General features: G+C 49.9%; 3 protein-coding genes across 3 annotated transcripts in view; 2 read left to right on the forward strand and 1 right to left on the reverse strand.

Moving 5' to 3' along the window:
• The window catches only part of ext1c (exostoses (multiple) 1c), a 35,550-nt gene extending 24,592 nt beyond the window's left edge, over window positions 1-10,958 (forward strand). The window contains exons 3-12 of the mRNA XM_036145714.1: window positions 4,260-4,353; window positions 5,394-5,501; window positions 6,044-6,163; window positions 6,572-6,704; window positions 6,929-7,047; window positions 7,893-7,988; window positions 8,066-8,152; window positions 8,270-8,430; window positions 9,255-9,426; window positions 10,447-10,958. Coding sequence (XP_036001607.1) covers window positions 4,260-4,353; window positions 5,394-5,501; window positions 6,044-6,163; window positions 6,572-6,704; window positions 6,929-7,047; window positions 7,893-7,988; window positions 8,066-8,152; window positions 8,270-8,430; window positions 9,255-9,426; window positions 10,447-10,632 — 1,276 coding nt within the window. The 3' untranslated portion in view covers window positions 10,633-10,958. The remainder of the gene's footprint in view (window positions 1-4,259; window positions 4,354-5,393; window positions 5,502-6,043; window positions 6,164-6,571; window positions 6,705-6,928; window positions 7,048-7,892; window positions 7,989-8,065; window positions 8,153-8,269; window positions 8,431-9,254; window positions 9,427-10,446) is intronic.
• A 1,378-nt stretch (window positions 10,959-12,336) lies between these two features.
• On the reverse strand, window positions 12,337-18,301 carry zgc:114119 (Med30 domain-containing protein). Its single transcript, XM_036145715.1, has 4 exons — window positions 17,988-18,301; window positions 17,013-17,171; window positions 16,839-16,928; window positions 12,337-12,485 (listed from the first exon to the last, which is right to left on the reverse strand). Exons 1-4 carry the CDS (start codon window positions 18,156-18,158, stop codon window positions 12,390-12,392), a joined length of 516 nt encoding a protein of 171 aa, XP_036001608.1. The 5' UTR covers window positions 18,159-18,301; the 3' UTR covers window positions 12,337-12,389.
• A 4,311-nt stretch (window positions 18,302-22,612) lies between these two features.
• LOC110366872 (flocculation protein FLO11) lies at window positions 22,613-25,015 on the forward strand. The gene is made up of 2 exons (XM_021310390.2): window positions 22,613-22,936; window positions 24,326-25,015. Exons 1-2 carry the CDS (start codon window positions 22,883-22,885, stop codon window positions 24,782-24,784), a joined length of 513 nt encoding a protein of 170 aa, XP_021166065.2. The 5' UTR covers window positions 22,613-22,882; the 3' UTR covers window positions 24,785-25,015.
• The last annotated feature ends 201 nt before the right edge of the window (window positions 25,016-25,216 follow it).

Here is a 25,216-nt window from a genome sequence, read left to right on the forward strand (position 1 = left end):
ACTGATCCAGAAGCAGCAGAAGTCTGTCCTGCAGGATGCACGTTGGGTCTCAGTGTGGACCTTCAGCTGATGGCGGCTCATGTGCTCAGCTACAGGTGATCACAGAGCATCAGAACCCACTCACTGGGGGAGCTTTGGGTTTGGATCTGGTTGACCTGGAACCGTCATTAACGCTGAAACTATTGTTGGGAAACGACCGACGGGAGTTGGAGGATTTTAAAAAGCCTTGCATGAAAAGACGTTCTCCCAGACTGGGAGAACTTCCCCGGGTGAAACAGAGACGCTCCGACCATCTGACGGATCTGTGCAGAGCTCAGACCGGTTCTGTAGACTGGCAGAACCGTTTCCAGGTTCAGTCAGCTGTGGGTTTACTCGGCCTCACCTCTCTGACCTGCAGGTTTATGATGGATGGGAAGGCTTCAGGAACAGAGGCTCTATTTAAAGATGGCTGCATAAAGCAGGTTTTATGTTCCATCATAAAGTGAAGGCCGGCGCTGTTTGATGTCATTCAGGAGCTTCAGCTGAAGTCCTGGCAGCTCAGAGGCTTTGTGAGGCCCTCAATGGGCCCTCAATGGGCTCCTGCAGGAGGATCAGGGCAAACCTCCCCCGTTGTTCAGGCTCAAAGGAGGTGGCGTACCTGCAGCAGCCCCACCTGGGTGGGCGGTGCCTTGTGTTAGCACAGGTGCAGCTCTGAAAGCGTGGCTATTTGTTCAGAGCTCAAAAAGCTTTGGGTTGAGTCGCTCTGATGTCGGGTCTGCTGCTGGGGGAGGAGGTTCTGATGCGACCCGTCTGAGCCGCAGCAGGAGAGCAGGAACCTTCACTTTCTCTCCTCTTCACCTGCTTCTTTCTGCACGGCTGCATAATCTGGAGCCGTCCCACCTGAAGGCGACCGGCTTTCAGCGCTTCATCACGGCTCCTCAGAGCAAAGCCCACTCAGAGCTAAAAACACGCCGTGGAGGAGTTCTCCTCGCCCGCTTCTGTATTTATAGACACAGGAGCTGATTTCAGATCAGTCACGTTACGCTAGCTGCAGACAAACTGAAGCTGAGCCGGTTCGACCCAAACAGCTGTGTACTGCCTGTGGTTCTGATGGGACCGATGACATCTGCGGTCCAGTCAGAACAGGTGTGTCCCGCTGATCTCTGCAGCGTCTCCATCCTGTCGCCCTGAGGACAACGGGACACTGATACCCGTCACATTCATGGAGTCACTGCTGAGCTCCTGCTTCTATATTTAACATCAAACACATTCAGGTTGTCAGTTAGCAGCGGATCACAGAGCGGCCCGGCAGAACCCGGACCCCCGTGGCTGCAGGCGGGTCAGACTGAGGGTGACTCTTTGCTCACAGTTCAACATTAAATCTGCAGAGAGAAATGCTTAGATGATGTTTTATTTAATGTGCTTTTAATCTGAAGCCTAATGGTCGCAGTAAAAACGTTAAAACACGCAGAGATTATGTAACTCCCGATTAAAAACACAAATCCTCCCTCTGCCCCCTTTCACCTGATAGCCCTGATGGAGGTATGAGAACCAGTGGATCAGCTGCTGGAGGCTCATGTTCAGATTACGCAGCTTAGCGCAGCGTCTCTGTATTTAATGAGAGACGGGCAGAACCGGGCCCAAAATGTTTCTGCAGCAGAAAGCCGCTGGTTGCTAATCACAGGCTGCTCTGTGGTCGGGATATTTGTGTGCACGGTGCAGCCGTCCAGAAACAACAGGCTGCTCGACCGAGCGGCTTTCTGGAGGCGCAGACATCCACGGCCTACGCCTGCAGGGTCATTGGGCCATCACAGAGACACACCTGACCTCAGGCCACGCTGTGGGAGGAAGCCGGAGTACCTGGAAAGAACCCATTCATGCACAGGGAGAACATGCAGTCAGTGCACAAAGACCCCAGGCTGGGATTTGAACCCAGGACCTTCTTGCTGCAAGGCAGCTGCTCTGCTGTGGAGCCCAGAGCAGCAACCAGCCTGAGGCTCCTGAGCGCCAGCAGCTAGAAAACAGGAGACCCTGATTCATCAAACCCCACACAACGCCATGTGACCCGCGCAGTCGTGGTAAAAAGTAAGAACACCTTGGAGGCCAGTGCTGATGTGTTTCCATGGTTACACACCTGGATGCTGCAGAGCAGACCTGCTTCTGAGGAGGAGCTCACCTGGAAGAGCAGCTGCTCCTTCTGGTTCCTTCCCTCTGAAATCCTGAGGAAGGAGCGGGTTGGGCCTCTTCCTTTTCCCAGACAGCGACAGATGCTGGACAGGATTTACTGCCTGAACACACCTTCTTCTTTTTCTGGTTTTTCTGAGCAAAGATTACTAAGACCAGGAAAACGACGAGGACAGATGGGAGGAGAGCAGGAGATTAAAGCTGCTGCTGAGTCCGTGACATATTCTGTTCTGAACATCCAAGAACCTGTTTTTGGTTCTGGATCTCTGAAGAAGTTTCCTTGGTTTTAACTGAATTATGGGTCAGTTGGATCCTCTCAGGCTGGTTTCCATCGAGCTCCTGAGGTTTAGGCCTTTGGTGCTGTTCTCCTGATCTGTTGGCTGTTTAGAGAAAACATTCAGGTACGACGGAATAAAATGCCCCCTTTTGACCTGTAGAGACCCAGAGAGACCCATAAAGAACTGCAGAAACCCATAGAAACCTGCAGAGACCCATAGAAACCTGCAGAGACCCATAGAAACCTGCAGAGACCCATAGAAACCTGTAGAGACCCAGAGAGACCCATAAAGACCTGTAGATACCCACAGAAACCTGCAGGGACCCATAGAAACCTGCAGAGACCCATAGAAACCTGCAGAGACCCAGAAACCTGCAGAGACCCGTAAGAACCTGATGGTTCCTACAGAAGAGGATGTTTTACAAAAAAAATGATGTTTTTAACGTTTTAAATGCTCTGTCTCTATTTTTTTTATACATTTTCTTTGGTTTAGATGCAAAGCCTCTGTCTTATTGTTTAAAAGCTGCTTAATGACAGAAACACATGGAAGGTTTGCAGATGTGACCTTTTAAAGAACCTCAGCGTCCAGCAGTGTTCTGCAGGTTCTCCATCTCTCCTCTCCAGTTATTAGCAGGAGACTGCTGACATGTAGAGTTATGATGAAGTTATGTTTTATATCTCACTGACCTGGCCTCTCTCGGCGCCCCCTAGTGGTTCACCCTGGTTCTTTATTATCAACTGCAAAGCATCAAATGTGAGAATGAAAGTTTCAGTTAAATCAGAAGTAATTCAGCTTTATTAGAAAATTAGCTTTATGTGGTTTACAGCTTTGTGACTTAAACTCTGCTGAGATTTAAGGGAGAAAAAGAAATAATGAACGTCTTGAAGAGCCACACTGAGGTGCATCAGAGTAAAAGCATCGCCTCCATGTTTCCTCCTGATATCTGAGCCGTGCTGCTAGGCTGAAAACACGCGTGAGTCACGGGCGCAGCATCATACATGTTCTGCTTCCTGTAAAATGATACGACCCGGCGGAGACACGCCCTGAGTACAGCGGCTCATTTCTGCTGCATATGACAGTAAAAGCTGCAGCTATCTGCCACATGTAGACACTGAGCAGCGTGTTAAAAGATCAGAGATGAAGCTCAGATTAATGTTAAAATTAGAGATGAAGCTCAGATTAAGGTTAAGATCAGAGATGAAGCTCAGATTAATGTTAAAATCAGAGATGAAGCTCAGATTAATGTTAAGATCAGAGATGAAGCTCAGATTAATGTTAAAATCAGAGATGAAGCTCAGATTAATGTTCTGACATATAGTGGGACGTACAGGGAGCAGCAGCTTCCTGTAGCTCCTGAAGAGCTGCACAAACTCATCAGCACCCACAGCCTGAGCTCCACAGGACGTCCTGAACCTCAGAGCTGCTGCAGGACTTTAAGTCTCTGCAGCAGCTCTGAGGTTCTGCAGGGTCAGAACCTCAGAGCTGATGCTACCTCAGGGTCTGCAGGACGTCTGCAGACCCTGAGGTAGCATCACACTGAGGATGAGGAGCAGCTCGCTGAAGAGTTTCCTCTCCTGCTGAAGTATGAGCAGCGCGGGCTTTGGGCCTCAGCGGGTCTGCGGTGGTGAGGAGATTTATGGGTCGGCGCTCCTGTCAGAGACACATCTGATGAATCACAGGCTGAGATGCTGCAGAACATTTACTAGTTTCCATCTTTTTACACCTAAAATCTTTGGATCTTTGGTTCTGAGTCGTTGCTGTGATTCACTGAGCCCTGGTTCTGAAGCGCTCTCAGGTTCTGATGTTCTCTGTTGTCAGGTTCGATTACCAGGAGCTGCTCCATAACTCCACCTTCTGCCTGGTGCCCCGAGGTCGCCGCCTGGGCTCCTTCCGCTTCCTGGAGTCTCTGCAGGTAAAACGCCAGCGGCGTCCAGCAGCCCTGATGAACGTTCACCTTCTGCTGCTGAACGTTCTCCATCTGCTGCTGAACGTTCTCCATCTGCTGCTGAACGTTCTCCATCTGCTGCTGAACGTTCACCTGAACAGGAATTACCGTGTTTTACAGGTTTGAGTCCTTTAGGGATGCTTATGTCTCGTTTTTCTGCCTCTGATCATTCTGAGTGTTCATTATGGCCACACAACAACAATAAAGATTCTTAAAAAGTTAGAGTTCTGCTCCTCTCTCCACTACAGAACCTTCACTCATACTTTGGCAGAAAATGAAAACTTAAAGCTTAATCAACAAATCATCACCAGCAGAATAAAATGATATCCTACTGAGAATCTGCTTTATGATCCATAATCAGCATCTGGACAGTTCCTCTGGTTCTGATGGACTCATCAGCGCTGCAGCACAGAACCTTTTGGGATCATCATCAGTTCCTCCTGTTCTCAACAGCAACAGCAGGAGTTCTCCACCATCTCAGAACCTGGTGTCGGTCCGTTCTGTGGACCCGCACCAGAACCAAGGCACATGTGTGTTTACATGAAGAAGTGCAGAACTTCTGTGGTTGTTTTATGGAGACTAATGTCAGAGTTTCTACTTTGAATAAATCTTGGTGCGAGTAAAACGCGTGATCGATTATTTGATCTTCAGCCCGTATAAACGCTGCTTTTCCTTTAATTCACATTTTAATCACATTAGTATTCACACCCTGCACCTCTCCACATTAGTTTATATTTTTATATTTTATATTTACACTGAGGCTGAGGAGGACATCAGCAAAGATCAGAATCAGTTTAATAATCCCAGAGGGAAATTACTCCTCAGGTTCTAGAGCTCAGCTTCGTCTCATCTGGAGCCGGACCGGTTCTGCTTTTAGCCTCAGAATCAGTCCTCAGGATGGTGTCCTGCAGGGGACAGACCAGCAGAACCTCCTCCTCAGAGGAAGGACTGGGAGCAGAACCTCAGTGCGACCCGATAGAACCCGGTTTCCCTGCGTGTGTCTGCAGGCGGCGTGCATCCCGGTTCTGCTGAGTAACGGCTGGGAGCTGCCCTTCTCCGACGTGATCCAGTGGAACCAGGCCGTCATCGAGGGAGACGAGAGGCTGCTGCTGCAGGTAACGGGTCGGGTCAGAACTTCTTCTGTTTTGGTTCCACTGGGGAGGCAGGGAGTCCCAGAATAGCAGAACAGCTGCAGAACTTCGGTGTGTTCGGGTCAGGGGTGACCTGGTTCTGACGGCACAGAGAGCGGTTTAGCTAATGATCCAGAACCCAAACAGAACCAGGATATGCGTGAGACCCAACATCTGTTCTGCAAATCAGGAGCAGCTGAACAGAACCAAGCAGCACAGCCTGACCCAGTTCAGCGCCGTCACCTCATTGGTTGCTGAGGATTCATTGTAACAGTCCACAGCTGATCCGATCTCTGCCCTCACCAGAACCAGATCAGTCGTCCTCAGGGTTCTCTCACCTTCCACTCGTTGACTCTTTGTCTCGATACGCGTCTCTGCAGGAGAGTGGACCTCCTGGTACCGCTGCACAGCGGTACCAGGAGGTCCACCAGGAGGTCTGCAGCTCCTGTTGGACCTCCTGGTACCGCTGTGCCGGTTTCACTGACCATAAATCTCTTCTGTTCTCCCTCTGACCCGGTTGTCTCCAGGTGCCGTCCACAGTGCGAGCGGTACCAAACAGGCGGGTTCTGGAGCTGCGGCAGAGGACCCAGATGTTGTGGGACGCCTACTTTTCCTCCGTGGACAAGATTGTGTTGACCACGCTGGAGGTCAGTCCAGAATCCAGAACCTGCACTGTAAGTCCAGTTCAGTAAAGCCGGGAACCTGAGAGGAACCTGAGAGGAACCCGAGGGGAACCTGAGAGGAACCTGAGAGGAACCTGAGAGGAACCCGACAGGAACCTGAGCGAGGAGGTGCAGGTTCCTGGAGGTACTTGGGGATGTGGAGACGTTGTCCGCTCCCGTTGCTCCAGTTAGAACCCTCAGATGAAGCATCAAGCAGATCCAAGGTTCCCTTGATGAAGAACGTGTTCTGCTGATGTTCTGCTGATGTTCTTTACCCAGCATGCAGCCTGAGCCCGCTGGACCCGGTTCTATCTCTGGAGGCTGCAGGAGGAACTTACAGGACAGAACTCTGAGCCAGCGGTGTAACATGTTCCTCTCCGTGTTTCTGCTCAGATCATTAAGGACCGGGTGTTCTCCCACGTCTGCAGGAACAGATACATGTGGAACTCGCTGCCAGGAGGCCTGCTGGTTCTGCCAGAGTACTCCACACACCTGGCGCACTTCCCCTTCTACTACCTGGGACTAGGTACGCTCACACCGCCCAGCTGCTGACACCCGGTTCTGCTCAAAGAACCTGTGGTTTGATTCTGGAGGAACGTCTCAATCTGAGGTTCTCCTTCCTCAGAGTGATCGAGCCGGGTCCAAACAGAACCGGGTTGTTGGGTCATACGGGCTCAGCGGGTTCTGACTGTCCATGTTTCTCCTGATGGTTCCTAACCCCAGAACTTCTTCTTCTCTGTTTTGGACCAGGGGTCAGTCCTGGTCCCGAGTTCACGGCGGTCATCCACGCCGTCTCCCCATTGGTCTCCCAGTCGCAGCCAATCATGAGGCTGCTGCAGGTGGTCTCCAGGTCCAAGTACTGCTCACAGGTAAGGAAACGCACCTGAGTTCCAGGTAAGCTGGTAGGTTCAGCCTCAGAGAACCTTCACACGTGGTTCTGGTCTCTGTACAGAAGATAAACTGGACCACAGGTTCTGTCTCATCCAGGATGTTCCGGTCCAGGTGGACAGAAAATGTTGCGTAACTGTTTTCCTCCGCAGATTAAAGCCATAGATCGGGTTCATGTCAGAACCAGGGTGTTCTGATCAGAACCAGGGTGTTCTGATTAGAACCAGGGTGTTCATATCAGAACCAGGTGTTAGAGCAGGAGGTTCTGCTGCTGAGGCCAGAACCTTCTGCTCTGATACCTGGTTGTGATCAGAACACCCTGGTTCTGCTGCTGAGGCCAGAACGAGGGTGTTCTGATCAGAACCAGGTATCAGAGCAGGAGGTTCTGCTACTGAGGCCAGAACCTCCTGCTCTGACATCGGGTTCTGATCAGAACCAGGGTGTTCTGATCAGAACCAGGTATCAGAGCAGGAGGTTCTGCTGCTGAGGCCAGAACCAGGGAGTTCTGATCAGAACCAGGTATCAGAGCAGGAGGTTCTCCTGCTGAGGCCAGAACCAGGGTGTTCTGATCAGAACCAGGGAGTTCTGATCAGAACACCCTGGTTCTGATCAGAACACCCTGGTTCTGATCAGAACCAGGGTGTTCTGATCAGAACCAGGTATCAGAGCAGGAGGTTCTGCTGCTGAGGCCAGAACCTCCTGCTCTGACACCTGGTTCTGATCAGAACCAGGGTGTTCTGATCAGAACCAGGTGTCAGAGCAGGAGGTTCTGTCTCAGTACCACCTGCAGCGGGTCGGTGTGACCAGAACTCTGCTGCCGTTCTAGATCATCATTCTGTGGAACAGTGAGAAGCCCCCCCCCAGCCGCAGCAAGTGGCCCCCCATGCCGGTGCCCCTCATCGTGACAGACGGCAGGAGGAAGGTGAGGCCGCCGCTGTGATGTCACTTCCTGTTTGTGCTGGCGCTCCTTCATAACCTCGGCGCTGCGTTCTCTCTCAGACCACCAGCCGCTTCCTGCCTCACGTTGCCATAGAGACGGAGGCGGTGCTGAGCCTGGACGAGGACACGGCGCTGCTGACGAGCGAGGTGAGGAGCCCACCTGGAGACGGGCGGCGCGCACCTGTCCACCTGACCGGTGTTCACCTGTCCGCCTGACCGGTGCTCACCTGTCCACCTGACCGCTGGTCCTCTCTGCTCCTGCAGGTGAACTTCGCCTTCCTGGCGTGGAGGAGCTTCCCGGAGCGCATCGTGGGCTACCCTCCCAGGAGCCACTTCTGGGACCCGCTGAAGCACGCCTGGGGCTACACCTCCAAGTGGACCAACGAGTACTCCATCGTCCTGACGGGCGCCGCCTTCTACCACAGGTACGCCTTATCTGACCACAGGTACGCCTGATCTGACCACAGGTACGCCTGATCTGACCACAGGTACGCCTGATCTGACCACGACCGGTCCCAGGGAGGGCGTAGAGAAGTCCATGAGGCAGAACCTCTGCAGGTTCTGACCCGGACCGTTCAGGCTCAGAATCTTAGGGAGAATAACCATAGTTGGTCTCCCTGTGGGAGCAGTCTGGGGTTAAGGGTCTTGCTCAGGGAGCCAGAGTGGCAGTCTGTGGGAGTTGAACCCAGAACCTCCGGGACACAACGCTCTAACCACCAGGCTCCCCTTACAAGCTGCAGGCAGGATGTGATCAGAGGCAGAGAGCAACGACAGATGTACACCAGAGGAGGGAAAACGAGCTTCTTCCAGCCCAGGGATGGAGAGATGGTCCATGGTGGTCCTTTGATGGTCTATGGTGGTCCTGAATGTTCCATGATGGTCCATGATGGTCTATGATGGTCCATGATGGTCCTTTGATGGTCCATGCAGGTCCATGATGGTCCTTTCATGGTCCTGAATGGTCCATGCTGGTGAAGCTGGAGGCTACAGAAGGTTCTTCCCACCCCCACAGAACTTCAGGTCCTGTTTTTTACAATCCCAGCAGCTCGATGCTTCTCACCATGTTGAGGAAAAGCAGCCAGATTTTCAGCTCCAGCTTAGATCGAGTCTTCATGGACAAGAACATCAGATCCAGCTTAGAAAATATTAGACCTGTCACGCCTTAAAGTGCTTAATGAATGAAGTTCTGCTGCTCACTGTACCCCAGAATGAGGAGCAGATCTTCTCCTGACTACACCTGTCCCTGCAGGTACTACAACTACCTGTTCTCCCACTACCTGCCCCAGTCCCTGCGCACGCTGGTGGACCGCACCTCCAACTGCGAGGACATCCTGATGAACTTCCTGGTGTCCGCGGCGACACACCTGCCGCCCGTCAAGGTCGCTCAGAGGAAGCAGTACAAGGAGGTGCCGCCTCCTCAGGTATGTTCTCCTGACCAAGGGGGGAGCCAGGGGAACCGTGGGGGGAACCAGGGAGAGGACCATGATGGGAACCAGGGAGAGAACCAGGGAGAGGACCAGGGAGAGGACCAGCAAGGGAACCATGGTGGGAACCATGGTGGGAACCAGGGAGAGAACCAGGGAGGGAACCATGGTGGGAACCATGGTGGGAATCAGGGAGAGAACCATGGGGGGAACCAGGGGAACCGTGGGGGGAACCAGGAAGAGGACCATGATGGGAACCAGGGAGAGAACCAGGGAGAGGACCAGCAAGGGAACCAGGGAGGGAACCATGGTGGGAACCATGGAGGGAACTATGGAGGGAACCGTGGAGGGAACCATGGTTCTCTTCATGGAGGGAACCATGGTTTTCTTCATGGAGGGAACCATGGTTTTCTTCATGGAGGGAACCATGTTGAGAACCATGGAGGGAACCAGGGAGGGAACCATGGAGGGAACCATGTTGAGAACCATGGAGGGAACCATGGTTCTCCTCATGGAGGGAACCAACCATGGTTCTCCTCATGGAGGGAACCAACCATGGTTCTCTTCATGGAGGGAACCATTGATAGAACCATGGAGGGAATCATTGATAGAACCGTGGAGGGAACCGTGGTTCTATCAATGATTCCCTCCATGAAGAGAACCAACCATGGTTCTCTTCATGGAGGGAACCATTGATAGAACCGTGGAGGGAACCATGGTTTTCTTCATGGAGGGAACCATGTTGAGAACCATGGAGGGAACCATGGTTCTCCTCATGGAGGGAACCAACCATGGTTCTCTTCATGGAGGGAACCATTGATAGAACCATGGAGGGAACCGTGGAGGGAACGTCCAGCAGTGGGGTTCTGGGCCGTTCCAGCGGTTACTATCAGCTGAGCTACGGCTCCTAAACAGCAGCGCTGCCTAAAACGGACCAGAACCTGCATGTTCTAGCGGTGCAGGGGGAGGTTCTGGTGCAGGGGGAGGTTCTGTAACGGCGTTCTGTCTCCCTGCCAGGGCACGAAGAGCGCCCCCTGGGGGCACCCGGAGCACTTCACCCAGAGGCAGGAGTGCGTCAACACCTTCGCCAGCTGGTTCGGCTACATGCCTCTGGTCCACTCGCAGCTCCGCCTCGACCCGGTTCTCTTCAAGGACCAAGTGTCCGTTCTCCGTAAGAAGTACAAAGACCTGGAGCGGGCGTAGCGGGGACCGGACCCACGGCGCCGCCTGGCGGGGGGAGGCCCGGGACGGGTCCACTCCTCGACACGGACAGGTTCTCCTGGTTCTGCAGGGATCCGTCGGGGCGAGTCATGTGATCGTGTCTCACAGAGGAAGGACGTTCTCTGATGGAGAACACGAAGAACTGGTTCTGTACACGCCACAGTAGAACTCTGCAGAACCGTCGATAATAAACTGATTATTTCACAGTTGTCAAACAATAAAGTTCTGATTCTGATAGAACCGATGAAGCGGCTTCTGATTGGACCAGTGATTTCTAATAGAACCAATAAACTGGTTCCTAAACTCCGGCACCGAGTCCGGGTTTCTTTTCCAGCTCAGTGTTGATTCCCAAACAGAACAGGGAGGTTCCAGGTTCTGGTTTTAGAGAGGCCAACGGGAACAGAACCCGGTTCTGATTCTCTACATCTCATTAGTATCAGAACATCCTGTTAGCATCCACAATGGTTCTGCCAAGGAACCGTAGTGGATCACTGGAACATGAATAGTCTGGATGGAGGTTTGTGGAGCATGTTGGTGGTTCTACCAGGGTTCTACCATCAACATGGGTCTGAGCCTCATCATCAGGAACCCTGTAAGGAACCCAGCACGGTTCCATCCACGGTTCCACTTGGGATCTGAAAACATTTTGTGGATTTCCTGAGAACATCTCGTTTAATGAATCTAATGTGTAATAAAAAACAACCTTCTGGGGTTCCAGATTTTAGGTCTAGAACCAGAACCCGACTCGTTAGGAAGACGAGGTTATTTAGGAGAAATATAATAAAAGTCTTTTCAAGCTAGTGAATCTGTTCTTGGGTCAAAATATGGATAAAATCTTATTTAGAGATAAACTCTAAAAAAGAACCAGAAAATCACTTCATGCTAAAGTTCTGGTTCTGTTCTCATGATCAGAACCCGATGTTCTCTGTCCTCTACTGCAGCAAACTGGCAGTTTGGACCGTTTTAGGTTCTGAGTCAGTGACCCACAGACACCTGCACTGGTTCTGGTTCTGGTTCTTCCAGCAGGAACCCAACACTGACGATGTTCTGGTTCTGGATTCTTCTGGGTTTGAAGACAGCATCAAACACGCAACATGTTGGAAAAAAAGTTTATTTCATACAAAAACACGTCAGCGTACAAAAAACGAGTCCCAGGCGCTCAGAGGCGCCACCTGCTGGGACTCACCTGGAACTGCTGCCGCTCCACACCTGAACAAACCCAACTTCCTGCAGTCCGCGGCGACACACCTGCCGCCCGCTCAGGTGAAGGAGGTGCCGCCTCCACAGGTAAGTCCTCCTCAGCAGACCGCGGAGGGAACCATGGAGGGAACCATGGAGGGAACAATGGAGGGAACCAGGGAGGGAACAAAGGAGGGAACAATGGAGGGAACAATGGAGGGAACAATGGAGGGAACAAAGGAGGGAACAATGGAGGGAACCATGGAGGGAACCATGGAGGGAACCAGACAGTCATTGGCTGCTTCCTGAGAGGAACTGCCTCCGAGAGCCTCAGTCAGTGATGAAGAGGAGGGTCAGTGATGAAGATGAAGGTCAGTGATGAAGAGGAGGGAAAGTGATGAAGAGGAGGGCCAGTGATGAAGAGGAGGGAAAGGGATGAAGGTCAGTGATGAAGAGGGCCAGTGATGAAGAGGAGGGAAAGTGATGAAGAGGAGGGCCAGTGATGAAGATGAAGGTCAGTGATGAAGAGGAGGGCCAGTGGTCTTCATCAGCATCCAGTGTCACTTCCTGAGCGTCAGCATGGCGTTGACGTCCCACAGCAGGTTCCTCATCTGGTCCATCAGAACCTTCATCTCCTGGTTCTTCTGGCGCACTCTCTGCAGACGACAGGATGGACATCAGGGTCAGAAACAGAACAGAACCGGCCCGCAGAACCTTTGACCCGTCTGAAGTTCTGGAATAACCATTAGTCAAGACTCTACGCAGAAGCTAAACAGGCAGATAGGATGTGAGCAGAACATGTGAGCAGAACATGTGAGCAGGTACATGAGCAGATTTTGTTTTGCTGTTATAATTTTTTTTTACTTGGTCTGAGGAAATATTCTAATATTTTGAGATAGGATATTTGGGTTTTCTTCAGCTGTAAGCCATAATCAGCGATATTAAAACAATAAAAGGCTTGCGATATTTCAGTTGATTTGTAATGAATCCAGAATGTATGACATTTCATGTTTTTTAATTGCATTACAGAAAATAAAGAACTTTATCCTGTACATGGACGACCTGTCAGAATAAACGCACCTCTGTGAAACTGAATGTCTGATTGGTGATGCTTTGGTAAATCACTTCCTGTCTGCTGATGATCTGGCTGTCCTCTCACCCAGCAGGGCTGGTTTTCAGCAGCTACTGAATATCTGCTCTGATTATGGGTTCAGATTTAATGTGCTGTATAACGCTGAGAAAACTGTAGGACTAAAGCAGACAAACAACTTTGCTTCCCTGATTTCTTTTGTCAGGCAAAAGTTAAATGTTCCAAAACTACCGTATTTTCCGGACTATAAGTCGCAGTTTTTTTTCATAGTTTGGCCGGGGGTGCGACTTATACTCTGGAGCGACTTATGTGTAAAATTATTACACATTTTTACCGGTATATCACTACACCTGTTATTTTCACACCAAACCGCCAGAGGGCGCTCTAGGCCTGTGTTGAATCAGACGTAAGCGGCGTAGAAGCGGAAGTGTCGCCGGAGTTATTTGAAAGTGACACTGAGGATGAAGATTTCACTGGATTTTAGTTATTTGGAGTGACACGGGCGCTTTGGTTAACTTCTTCGCATGTTATTTATGCTACAGTTATCTGAATAGCTTTTAATGTGTTATGTTAACATACCAGGCACGTTCTCAGTTGTGTAGCGTAAGCTAACCGTACAATTATTCAGCCTGTTGTTGCCTCCGTTCTATTTTTATTTAAAATTGCCTTTCCAGATGACATGTCTGTTCTTGATGTTAGGGTTAGGTAAATTTCCCCCCAAAAATGCGACTTATACTCCAGTGTGACTTATATATGTTTTTTCCTTCTTTATTATGCATTTTATGGCTGGTGCGACTTATAGTCCGTAAAATACGGTAAATATCTGGGTCACTCCATCACAGACCAGCTCTGTGATGATGATGATGATGACGACGATGATGACGACGATGATGACATTTATGGGCAGTGTGGCGTGTCGTACGCCCAGGCAGACATTCTGGGGAGGATATTTTATAAGTGCACTGGTAAAAATAAGCCTGTTTAAAGCTTACTGTACATCCTCGTTTGCGGCTCCTTTGTGGTGTAAATTTTAAAATGTTAGCATGCAGAAGCTTAAGGTTGCTAATAATGACTCTGAGAATTCTGCTTAAGGAACCCAGGTTCTGTAGAGCCAGTGAGATGTTCTGTAACGCATGTGAGAACGTTCCACGCACCTGGGAGAAATCTGATATACAGGTTTATGTGTCATTATGGCAGCTCATTGAACGTCTTATTGTAATGTTTTAGAATCTTTTTGAAGGATTATTTATTTATTTTATTTTTATTCTTGTTTTTATGTCGTGTTGTTGTGTATCATCTCTTTGTGGACCACGACTCTGTTGAATTAATCAATCATTCTGCTGGGACACTGGAGGGTTAGCTGGGCAGTGCTGCCACCTAGAGGCACCTGCATGGACCTACATCTCAGCGCCCATCACCTCCTGGACCCAAAGAGAACCCCAGGTTCTAATCCCAGGTTCTGACCCCTGGTTCTGACCCGCTGCAGATCCACTAGTTCTTTATGCAACATCCTCCTGGAACCAGAATCTACCCGAAACTTCCTGCTGAGGACAGAACCACCTGTGAGAAGATCCGCAGACGTTCACGCAGGAGAACCGGCTTTAAGGTCTCATCCTTCCCTCAGGGGGTTCTGCCGGTTCTGGTACCAAATAAAATATGTACAGCAGAGGCTGAACTCACCGCTAACCTGTCGTAGCAGAACCTGAACCACTCTAAGGAGAACCTGGACCTCTCTGAGCAGAACCGGAGCATGGAGTCCAAGCCCAGATTCATGTACTCTTGAACCCGAGCGGGTTCTCAGAAGTTCTGCTGGAACATGATGATGATTAGCCGGTTCTGATCACCCAGTTATTGTTGAACTGGACCCAGAGTTACAGAGGGGAACAAGGAGGAACCGTGGGTCGCCGGTTCTGGTTCTAACTCTGCTGGGTTCTTTGCAACCAGGGATGAATGGATCTACATTAAATGGCATCAGAACCTCGACCCAAACTGCTGGAAGGACTCATGTGGAAATGAAGCTGCTTTGGAAAAGCAGTGGCGGTTCTACGCACGGTTCCACACCTCTGAAGGTTTTATAAGCAGATTCGGGGACCGGCGGAGTGAAAGCTGTCCGTCCTGTTCGTCCTAAAATAAAGTGTTAGCAGCAAAACCTCGTCTGGTGCTTGGGTGTCATAACAGAACGATACATTATTAACATGAAAATGTTAATAATGTATTTATTTAGAAAAAATCTACTTCTACGCTTCATTTTAAGATGAAAAATCCACATTGTGCTGTATATGTGCATATGGCTTGTGGTCTCTGCTTCAATAATTCTGTCAAATATGCTCAATAGGTTGAAATCAGGGGAACAGGTGAGACATCTAAGGTTGAAGTAAGTGATTAAGGAGGAGAGGGACTGAGGAGAGAACGGATCAGGGAGAAGAAAACGAACGAGAATCAGAAAATGTCTCTTTCTGTCTCCTGGCTTTACGTCGTTTACGTCAGCAGAGGAAACATTTAATTCAGGTCAAACGTTTTATTTACGAGATTAAATTGAGGGACTTGGTCTCTATGGATCGCGCAGCGCTGCTGCTCATGGTGCCGCGACTGAACCGGTGACAGGCTCTGACGCGCAGGACACGCCCACCGCTGCTGCTGGTGGGGGGGGGGGGGGGGGGGTTAGTGGTGATAGACGCGGTTTCTTGCCTCTGTTCACACACAGATCTGTAATACTTTTCATCGTGATTCAGACAGGTGTAGTTCATTTTAAAGATGCGGTTTTAGCGCATATTCAGACAGGAACAGGGAACCAGCAACAGGAGGTGGAGCTGTGGGCGTGTCTACCTGCTGAAGGTAACCGCTGTGAATCAATCAGATAATAACTTTTTATTTCTCTGATTAATAATATCTTTATGGAGCGCCCTTTATTGTTACTCTGTGCTGATCTACCAAAGTGTGGCTCGCTGACTCGCTCCTCATGGGACACAAATCAAATGAAACTTCTTCATGTTTATTTATTTCATGTACCAGCTTCTTAATCTCAGTCTGACTCACAATTTAAGCCGCAAAATACAAAGTGAGAACACACACAGGTAGATCATTAGAGTTTAGTCTAAGAATCCACCTGGTCTCTGGTTCAGAGACGTTTCAGGTTGTGGAGGCTTGACCGATCTTTCTCTGGCTTCTGCTGTCGATGTTCTGTGTAACTTTATTGCAATTTAAATCAAATTATGGTCTAATTTTATTTATATAACCTTTGGTATGATGTTTGGGCTGCAGCTACAGCTCAAATATATATATTTATTTATTTATTTGTGAAGATTGGGGGCGCGTCAAGCCGGTTGGGACATGGAAGTGGGTGCACAGCTGAAAAAGTTTGGGAACCCCTGCGCTAAGCTAGCCACTAAGCTAACTGCTAAGCTAGCCGCTAAGCTAACTGCTAAACTAGCCGCTAAGCTAACTGCTAAACTAGCCGCTAAGCTAACTAGAGACATAAACACTAGAAGTGCGCAGGCAGCAAGCGGAAGCTAACACGGGGTTAGGTGAAGATCTGTGTCAGAATGACGACCAGTAGACGGGGAGATTCCTCCAGAACCTGAAGGACAGAGAGCAGAACCAGAACTCTGACCAATCACGGCCATTCGGACCGAACAGCGGTGATTGGTCAGAGTTTTTCCAGGCCTGCAGCTCCACAGAGGTTTAATTTTAACTTCCTAATGTGAATAATAATCAGGAAGAACCACTTTACCCAGTAGAACAGAAAGTGTCTCAGCTGGATCAGCCCAAAGGTTCTGCTCACCCGTTGGGACTCCAACAGAATCTGAGCCCACCTGGAGCCGGAACGGACCAGAACCGTTATCAGCTGGACCGCTGGGTGAGGGTGGGGCCCAGCTGCAGGTAAATCACAGGTGATCCCCGCCCTGTCAGGTTAACTCACCTCCAGAACCTCCTGTCGTTCCTGGATGACTGCCGGGCTGCAGGGCTCGGCCCGCACAGAACCCAGCTCCTCGCCCACATACGGGACGAGCTGAGGACACAGAACAACGCGGATGGTCACGGAGCTGCTGCGTTGGTCCGGTTCTAACGCTTAGGAGAACGCGCCCCCCCTCACCTCCGTCGGCGCCTCCTGCAGGTCAGAGGTCATCTCCACGCAGCGCTCGTACAGCAGCCTCAGCTTCCTGAAGAGCAGCGCCAGCTGCCGCAGATGTTCCTGCAGCTTCCCCAAGCGGTCCTGGTAGACGGCGTGGCTCTGCGTGACGCCGTTGGGAAGCTGGAACCCAGACAGACGTGGAGATCATGAGAACACGTTACGGTTCCTTCAAGAACAACCCTATGTGTGGAAACCCAAGATGATCTGATCTGGGTGGAAACAGGCCGCAGGGTTCTGTTCCCTCCATAGTTCTGTTCCCTCCACGGTTCTGTTCCCTACAAACGTTCTGTTCCCTCCTAATGTTCTGTTCCCTCCACGGTTCTGTTCCCTTTCAAATGTTCTGTTCCCTCCACGGTTCTGTTCCCTCTATACGTTCTGTTCAAAGAAGCATTAAAGCAGCTCAGATGTTCTGTTCCCTCCTAATGTTCTGTTCCCTCCACGGTTCTGTTCCCTACAGAACGTTCTGTTCCCTCCAAATGTTCTGTTCCCTCTATATGTTCTGTTCCCTCTATATGTTCTGTTCCCTCCAAACGTTCTGTTCCCTCTATATGTTCTGTTCCCTTCACCGTTCTGTTTGCTCCACGGTTCTGTTCCCTCTATGGTTCTGTTCCTATATGTTCTGTTCCCCGTACTGAACAGCTGACTCTGACACCAACAGGTCCGGTCCGGTCCGGTTCGGTCCATTCTGGTCCACATTGTCTGTTCTGCTGACCAAGCCCTCCTCAGGTGGGAACTGAATATGTTCCAGCATCATCACCTGTGGGTGGACACGTGGGTTGGTTCTGGTTCTGCAGGTCTGGGAACTCGGCGGTTCTTCCGAACCTTTCCAGAACACGGTAAATCCGGGTCAGAACTTTTCCCGGACCTTGGAACCAGAGCAGACCTTCACCTGTCCCTGACCGCCTCCTGGACACACCTGGAGCAGAGCCCGCTTACCTGCGTGGCGCGCGTGATCTGGAAGATCTCCATGGTGCGCGTGACGATGTCCTGCACGGTCTCCTGTCCGATCCTGCAGAGGAACACCGGGGAGATCTCCCGCAGCGCCCCGGGAGGAGGCTGCTGCTGCTGGGGGGGCAGGCCGGCCAGCGGAGGCAGCGGCGCCGCCATCAGGCCGCGGCAGGTAGCGGCGCGGGGAGCCGCTTCACCTGTCAGGTGTTCTGCTGCTACGATGGAGATGCTGTGGTCATCCAAAGCCGCCGGACCTCTTCTGTTCACTCTGCTCACCGCGGGCTCACGACGTCACTTCCGGCTCCTGGTCATACCCTCATGGATCCTACTGCCACCTCCTGGCTGGCCCCGGTCATTGCAGCCTGCTTTGGACTGACGTCACCCAGCCGCGTAAACCAGCATCCAGACCGAAGACCGGACCGGAACCAGTCTGGACCGGAGCTGCTGGGGGCAGATCTGCAGTGCAGGAGCCCCCCCCCCTCCGGATGGAGGCAAAACGTGGTCTGAGGTGTGCTGGGACAGACGGCACACCTGTCCGGCCCTCACCTGTCCACGGGTGTGCAAACGTTTCGCCATGGGTAAAGGTGCTCAGGAAAACATCTGAAGAAAAACTAAAGTTACAAATAATGCAATAAATAAAGTAGTCAGGGATGTGAAAATAACTGGAGGTTTTATACTTTTGTCTTATTAAATCATTTTTTAGGATTAAAAAAAAAATTCTTTAACACTCAGTCTTCTCTCACCAATAAGGATTTATGTCACACTTTCTTTAAAATGCTTCTAATTAACAAATTTTAATAAGTTATTAAAAGGCAGATTAGGGTGAACCAACTAGTAAAACTTTCTGGATAGAAGTGGTTTTATTTACTGTAAATTACAAAGAATAAAAAACAATATGTTTGTTGTACATTTTCTTTTGTAGGAAGGATTTTTAATTTGTTGGTAATAATTTTGTCCATAACTACAAATGGTCTCATTCAGCACCACCCACATCTGCTGGTGGCCAAGATTTCTATCGCTCCTGAATTTCAGCCAGGGGCCACAAAAACTCCACAAATGGCCCCTGGGCCACACTTTGGTCTCCCCAGATTTAGACGCAGTAGAGCTTTCTGAGGTATCTAAAATTTTAGCTTCATCTAAACCTTCTACCTGTATGTTAGACCCAATCCCAACCAAGTTGTTTAAGGAGGTATTCCCTCTGATCAGTGGTCCTATTTTAGACATGATTAATCTATCCTTGGTAAATGGATATGTACCACAGGCTTTTAAAGTAGCTGTTATTAAACCTTTACTTAAGAAACCTTCTCTTGATCAAGATGAGTTAGTATATTACAGACCTATATCTAATCTTCTTTTCTTATCTAAAATTCCTGAGAAAGTAGTTGCTAATCAACTTTGTGAACATTTACAAAGTAATGACCTACTTGAGGAGTTTCAGTCAGGCTTCAGAGCTCATCATAGCACTGAAGCAGCTCTGGTGAAGGTCACTAATGATATTCTCGTGGAGCGAGCGTTGCTTCTTCCTCTAGACCTGAAAACTGGACGGATGGATACGTGGATGTTTCTCATTTACACTAAATGTGCCAAAGCTGAACTCATTTAATCTGTGTTACACAGATTTCACTCTGCTGGTGAATTTGAGACAATAAATCTGAGCTCTGCAAAGTGACAGGAGTAAAATGACAGCAAGGAACCATCTGACAGCAACTATCCCAGCATGATATGTAAATAGCTGCTTTTTGCATGTGCTCAGGTTTCCTCTGACATATCAGGTAACGTGTGTCGCTTCGACCATGAGTTCATGGAGACATGAATTTAAAACCTGATCTAATAATAAAACAGTTTAAAGCTTTAGGAGCTGATGTTGGTGTTTAAATGATGGTGGCTGATTCAGTGCTGACTGCATCTTCCTCCTCCTCCTCCTCATCAATGTATATCAGGATAAGAGGAACAAGACGGCTCAGCATGTTAATAACATATAATATTCATATGACAACACAACATTGACAACTACATCATTCATTTACTTTATAAATATACACATTTTCCTTTTAGCTTCAGTGTTGTATTATTAGACACATTCCTCACAGCAATACTTCTATTTATTCTAAACCATGTCAGGGGAAACGTCAGACCAGGATAAAGGGAAGTTAATCAGATCGTCTCATCAAGACAATAAAATTAAAGAGAAGGAATAAAAGTAGGTCATAAAAAGTATCAGAACGTGGCTTGTTGAACAGGAAACATCCAGTATTGTAATCCAGAATAAACCAATAAAACAATCAAACAGAAGGACTCCTGAGGTGATTTCTGTGTAACGGGACCTAAGACCAGTGAAAGCAGCGGGTCGGTAAAACTTAAAGGCCAAGTCCTGCTGTCCCAAAGCGGATGGCACTTCCTGTTTCCTGCAGCCGATTCTTATCAGTGAGACACGCTGAAGTATGTGGCAGCAGGAAGCTGGCAGCAGATTATAACGCTGCTGATAAGCTGCTACAAAGAGACGCTTCTGTCTCTGGAAGAACAACGAGTCGCCAACAGTTCCTCCCAACCTTTCAGCTTCTCACTGCTAGGAGCAGCTCTGCTGACTTCAGTCCTGCTGCCATCTTGGTTCTTCCTCCTGCAGCTCTGCTAACCTCAGTCCTGCTGCCATCTTGGTTCTTCCTCCAGCTGCAGCTCTGCTAACCTCAGTCCTGCTGCCATCTTGGTTCTTCCTCCTGCAGCTCTGCTGACTTCAGTCCTGCTGCCATCTTGGTTCTTCCTCCTGCAGCTCTGCTGACTTCAGTCCTGCGGCCATCTTGGTTCTTTTTCCTCTTCCAGCAGCCAGACTGGTTCAGGGTCATGGCCCGTAGAGTCTGAGGTGGAGCTCCTGGGTTCTGAGCTTCGGCTGAACCTGCTGGACGTCCATCCTGCTGAGATGTTCTCCTCTCTGCAGGATGGTGGACCTCAGAGGGTCTGGAGATGACCTTTGACCTTTCCCAGGTTGATGTGCAGCAGCTGCTGCCCTGGCGTTGTGCTAACACACACCTGGATGCTCCAGAGCTGCAGTTTCAGTGGTGCTCTCACAGACGGCTATCAGCGGCTCAGCAGCACCTGCTCATACTTTCCCTCCTAAATCCTGAGGTTCTTGGTTTTTGTGGTTCCTGAGATGATGTTCCACTCAAAGCTGATATCAGAAGCTGAGTGTACCTGCACTGCATTCCTGCAAGCGGCCGTTAGCAGCAAACGTGTGATTCCCACCACAGTTTTATTTAACGGCGGTTCATGCAGATAAAAGTGAGCAGAGGAGAATTCCTGAGAGCTGGAGCCGGTTTCTGTGGTCGCCTTCCAGTTTCAGCTGCTTCATCATCTTCAGCTTCATCATCGGCCCGCTGGTACCGTGACCCGACCCGGGGAGTCAGCGGACGGCTGTCAGGGGAGCAGCAGACGGATTCAGGTTAGTTCAAGCTCAAAACACAGAAACAGCTGAAGTCAAACTGGAGAGATTGAAGGAGGAAGACCATCAGAGCATGAGTCTTCATCAACAAGGAAAAACGACGGAACAGAAACACCTCAGAGGGAAACATTTCTGATAAAAACATCAATCAGAGTTCCCACCTGGCTGCTGACAGGGTGTGGATGGGGTTCTAATAAGGTGCCTTCAGGGACTGTTTGGGGCCTAATGGGGTATTTACAGGGTACCTACTGGGGTAGTTCAGGATTACGTAGCAGAATAAATATAAAATACCAACCAGAGAACTGATACTTACAGCCATTCTCAGAAAACACTTCAATTCAACAGTTTCTATATCACTAGTTCACATCACATCATCTCAAGTCTCTTTCCAGAGTCAGCTTCCATCAGATCCTCCAGGTTGGTGAGAAAGTTTCCTCTCTAAGGAAACCCAGCAGGTTGCATCAAGTCTCTCCAAGCAGCATTCACTCCTCCTGAAAGAGCGTAGAGCCACAGTGGACAGTCGTCTGCATTGTTGATGGCTTTGCAGCAATCCCTCATACTGAGCATGCATGAAGCGACAGTGGAGAGGAAAACTCCCCTTTAACAGGGAGGAGAACCTCCAGCAGAACCAGAACCAGGGTTCTTATAGGTGTGTTTACAGATGAACATGTTATGATAAACTATTGGTCAGGGTTAAATATTATATTTCAGTTTTACGTCAGAAGTGACAAAGTTTCTGTTATGAAATTAAAGTCAATAAATAAACAAAAGTTGATAATTCTTCTCTTGATCACGACCAGCTTCTCCTGGACGCGGCTGAAGCTCAGAGGGACTTTGGGGGGATATTGTGTTTTACTCTAGCTACTCATAATATTCTTACATGTTTTACTTTAGTTGATTATGACTTATTTTATGTGTTTATCAGCTTTGCTGTTCAGCACTTTGGTCAGCTGTGCAATTTTTAAAGTGCTTCTAAATGAAGTTGTTTAGATGAATTTAATTTGATTAAAGTTAATCATGTTGAGGGTCGTTAAGAAACCAATAAAATCCTGAGTAGTTACTCCATGCAGGACTTCCTGCTCCTCACATCACTGCAGGCCTCTGGCAACACGCCTCAGATGTTTCTGAGCTCCTGTTGGTCCACAGAAGGAAGGTTCTACAGTTTTAGGTCCAGAGCTGAGGAGCAGAGTCCGGGTCAACAGCAGAACAGCCTGACTCAGGTAAACGGATCCTGAGCCTTGGTTCAGAGTCCAGGCAAAGTGGGTTAAGCTGCAGCAGGGCTCAGTGGGGCGGGTTCTTATGGACAGAACCAGTGTTTTGGACCACTTTCCTGCACGGTGTCGTGTGAAGGAAGGCCAGAGGTGCTATCAGCTGTTATCAGCTGCTCTGCGCAGGTATAAAGGTGTGGAGGGAGAGGTGGAGACAGCCACACGGGACTAACCAGAGCAGGATGCAGAGGTCCGAGATGCTGGTTCTGTTGGTGGTGTTTCTGAGCTGCACACAGGTAGGAGGCGGATGTTTGGGTCCAGAACAGATGGTTGGGGAGCGAAGGGACCAGGATGCTGCACAAACAAAGCAGATGTCATTTGTTTTTCTAGTTTAAGTATCGGAGCATTCAAATGGAGTGAAGGGAGAGATTTACATGGACTGGGGCAGAACCGGAGTCCGAGCTGCTTCTGTACACACAGGTTTCCGGGTTTGAGTTCTGACAGTTTAGCTGTGACAGCAGAGAGTCCGTTAACCCTCCAGAGTCCCGTCTTTGGCTTCAGAACACTGAATGTTTTATTTAACCGGACCGTCTCCTTCAGATGATCCCAGCCCAGGTTCCTGCAGGTCCAAACTGAGCTCAGCAGGTTCTGTTCGGTCCAGTCAGATGGTGAGGGGTCAATCAGTCCATCAATAAAACTCTCACAGCTGGAAAAGCAGCAGAAGAACCGGACGTTGGGGCGTTAGTGAGGTGAGAAGAAGTTCTGATTTACGGGAACTAAAGGTTCTGCTGTTCTGCTTTGAGCAGCGGGAAATAAAACCCGTTGAGGTGAGAGAGGCGGAACCTGATTCTCTCTTTAAGGTCAGATCAGATAACAGCTTTACAGACGTCCCACGGTCTGAACGAGTCAAACAACGTTATCAGTTATATAAGAATTCAATCAGAAGAACACGTTAACCTACAGGATAAAACAACAGGCCTGCAGAAAGCACAGAGGCATGATGGGAAACGGGTCAGCGCCTTCCCTCACTGTTGGCGGGGACCCAGAACCAAACTTTATATCAAGAAGGGTTGATGAGTGTTAAACCGGGCCAGATGGACAAGTTCTGGACCCGAACTGGAGGGTCCTGCAGAACCTGGTGCAGGCTGGGATCATTTAAGCCTGAGGTTCAGGTGAGACGCAGCAGGTACACACCTGAACCCTGTAGAGAGACAGGGCTCAGCTCGGACACGGTTCTGCAGGGGAGAACCACGTGAGAACCGCACAGAGACTCTGACGCAGATTTAATGAGATACACAACGACGACAGCAGGAAACCCAGATGACCCGACAGAGATCAGCCGCATGCAAAGATGTCCTCATGTGTTCAGCTGCTGGTCCTTTGCATCACATTCAGGACACACACACACACACACACACACACACACACACACACACACACACACACACACACACACACACACACACACACACACAGAGCGGGCCTTCATCATCACACTCGCTGAGCAGCTCTTTAATGTTTCTGACTCTGATCCATGTCGGGTCTCCAGAACCAGACCCTGGTCCTGCTGGTCCAGATGGACCTGCTGGTCCTGCTGGACCTGCTGGTCCTGCTGGTCCTGCTGGACCTGCTGGTCCTGCTGGTCCTGCTGGTCCAGATCTTCTCATCTCTGTCTTGCTCTGCAGGGGCAGAACTCCACCACCACCACCTGCAGCTCCTGCTCCAACGCCACACATGCAGCCGGCACCACAAACAGCGCTGAGACTAATGGAACCAGCCAGCCAAGCCCAACCACACCACAGGTCCACCAGTCCTCCTCTCCACCAGAGTCCAGTGACACCAGCACCTCCAGAACCTCCAGAACCTCCAGCAGCAGCATCTCCAGCAGCAGCTCTGGGGGGCCACCTCCTGCCTCCTCCAACCCCCCCTCCATCACTGCCTCCTCTCAGACGGACCTCCTGTCTTCAGGGGTGACTCGGACCTCTGCTGCGGCCCCCCACAGCTCCTCTGGCAGCAGCGCCGCCACCCCCCCGGCCTCCAGCCCGGCCACCGGAGGCTGTGGCCGTGCGTCTGGGCGCTGCAGGCCGGCCATGCTGCTGCTGCTGGAGGTTTGCTGCGTCCTGCTGCAGCGCGCCCACGCCTGAACTCAGCCGGCCTCTCTCCTGTTAGCCATGAAGACAAGCTGCAGAAGAAGGTTCATCTGGTTACCAATGTTAGAGAAATGCTCCGCTTGATCAGCAGTCATGTGCTGGTCCTCTGCTCTCTTCTATCTGATCCTGAAGCACATTTTTAATAAGAAATATCAAAGTTTCACCCAGAAATGATCTGAAATGATGGAAACTGGTGTTTTTATGACCAATAAAGAGTTAACTGGACTGTTCTGGTGTTGTTCCTGAATTTGTAGTTTCTTCTCATTGAAGAGTCTCAGCAGCAGCTTTGCTTGGCTGCCGGCGATAAAAACCAAATCACTCATCCGACTCCTGATTTACATCCTGCTTTTAAAAGGAAAACAGCTTAGAAATGAGCATCAACACATGCAAATCAGAGCGTTGCTCTTTCTCCTTCACTGCAGGACG

Source organism: Fundulus heteroclitus, chromosome 13 (genome assembly GCF_011125445.2).
Source record: "Fundulus heteroclitus isolate FHET01 chromosome 13, MU-UCD_Fhet_4.1, whole genome shotgun sequence".
In the NCBI taxonomy this organism is placed as follows: domain Eukaryota; kingdom Metazoa; phylum Chordata; class Actinopteri; order Cyprinodontiformes; family Fundulidae; genus Fundulus; species Fundulus heteroclitus.

Coding starts and splice junctions, on each gene's coding strand:
- zgc:114119 (XM_036145715.1), bottom strand. CDS start 18,158: ATGGCGGCGCCGCTGCCTCCGCTGGCCGGCCTGCCCCCCCAGCAGCAG. Junction 17,172..17,987: donor AGATCACGCGCGCCACGCAG/GTAAGCGGGCTC, acceptor TCTGGGTTCCAG/CTTCCCAACGGCGTCACGCA. Junction 12,486..16,838: donor AACGACAGGAGGTTCTGGAG/GTGAGTTAACCT, acceptor TGTCGTCTGCAG/AGAGTGCGCCAGAAGAACCA.
- LOC110366872 (XM_021310390.2), top strand. CDS start 22,883: ATGCAGAGGTCCGAGATGCTGGTTCTGTTGGTGGTGTTTCTGAGCTGC. Junction 22,937..24,325: donor TGTTTCTGAGCTGCACACAG/GTAGGAGGCGGA, acceptor CTTGCTCTGCAG/GGGCAGAACTCCACCACCAC.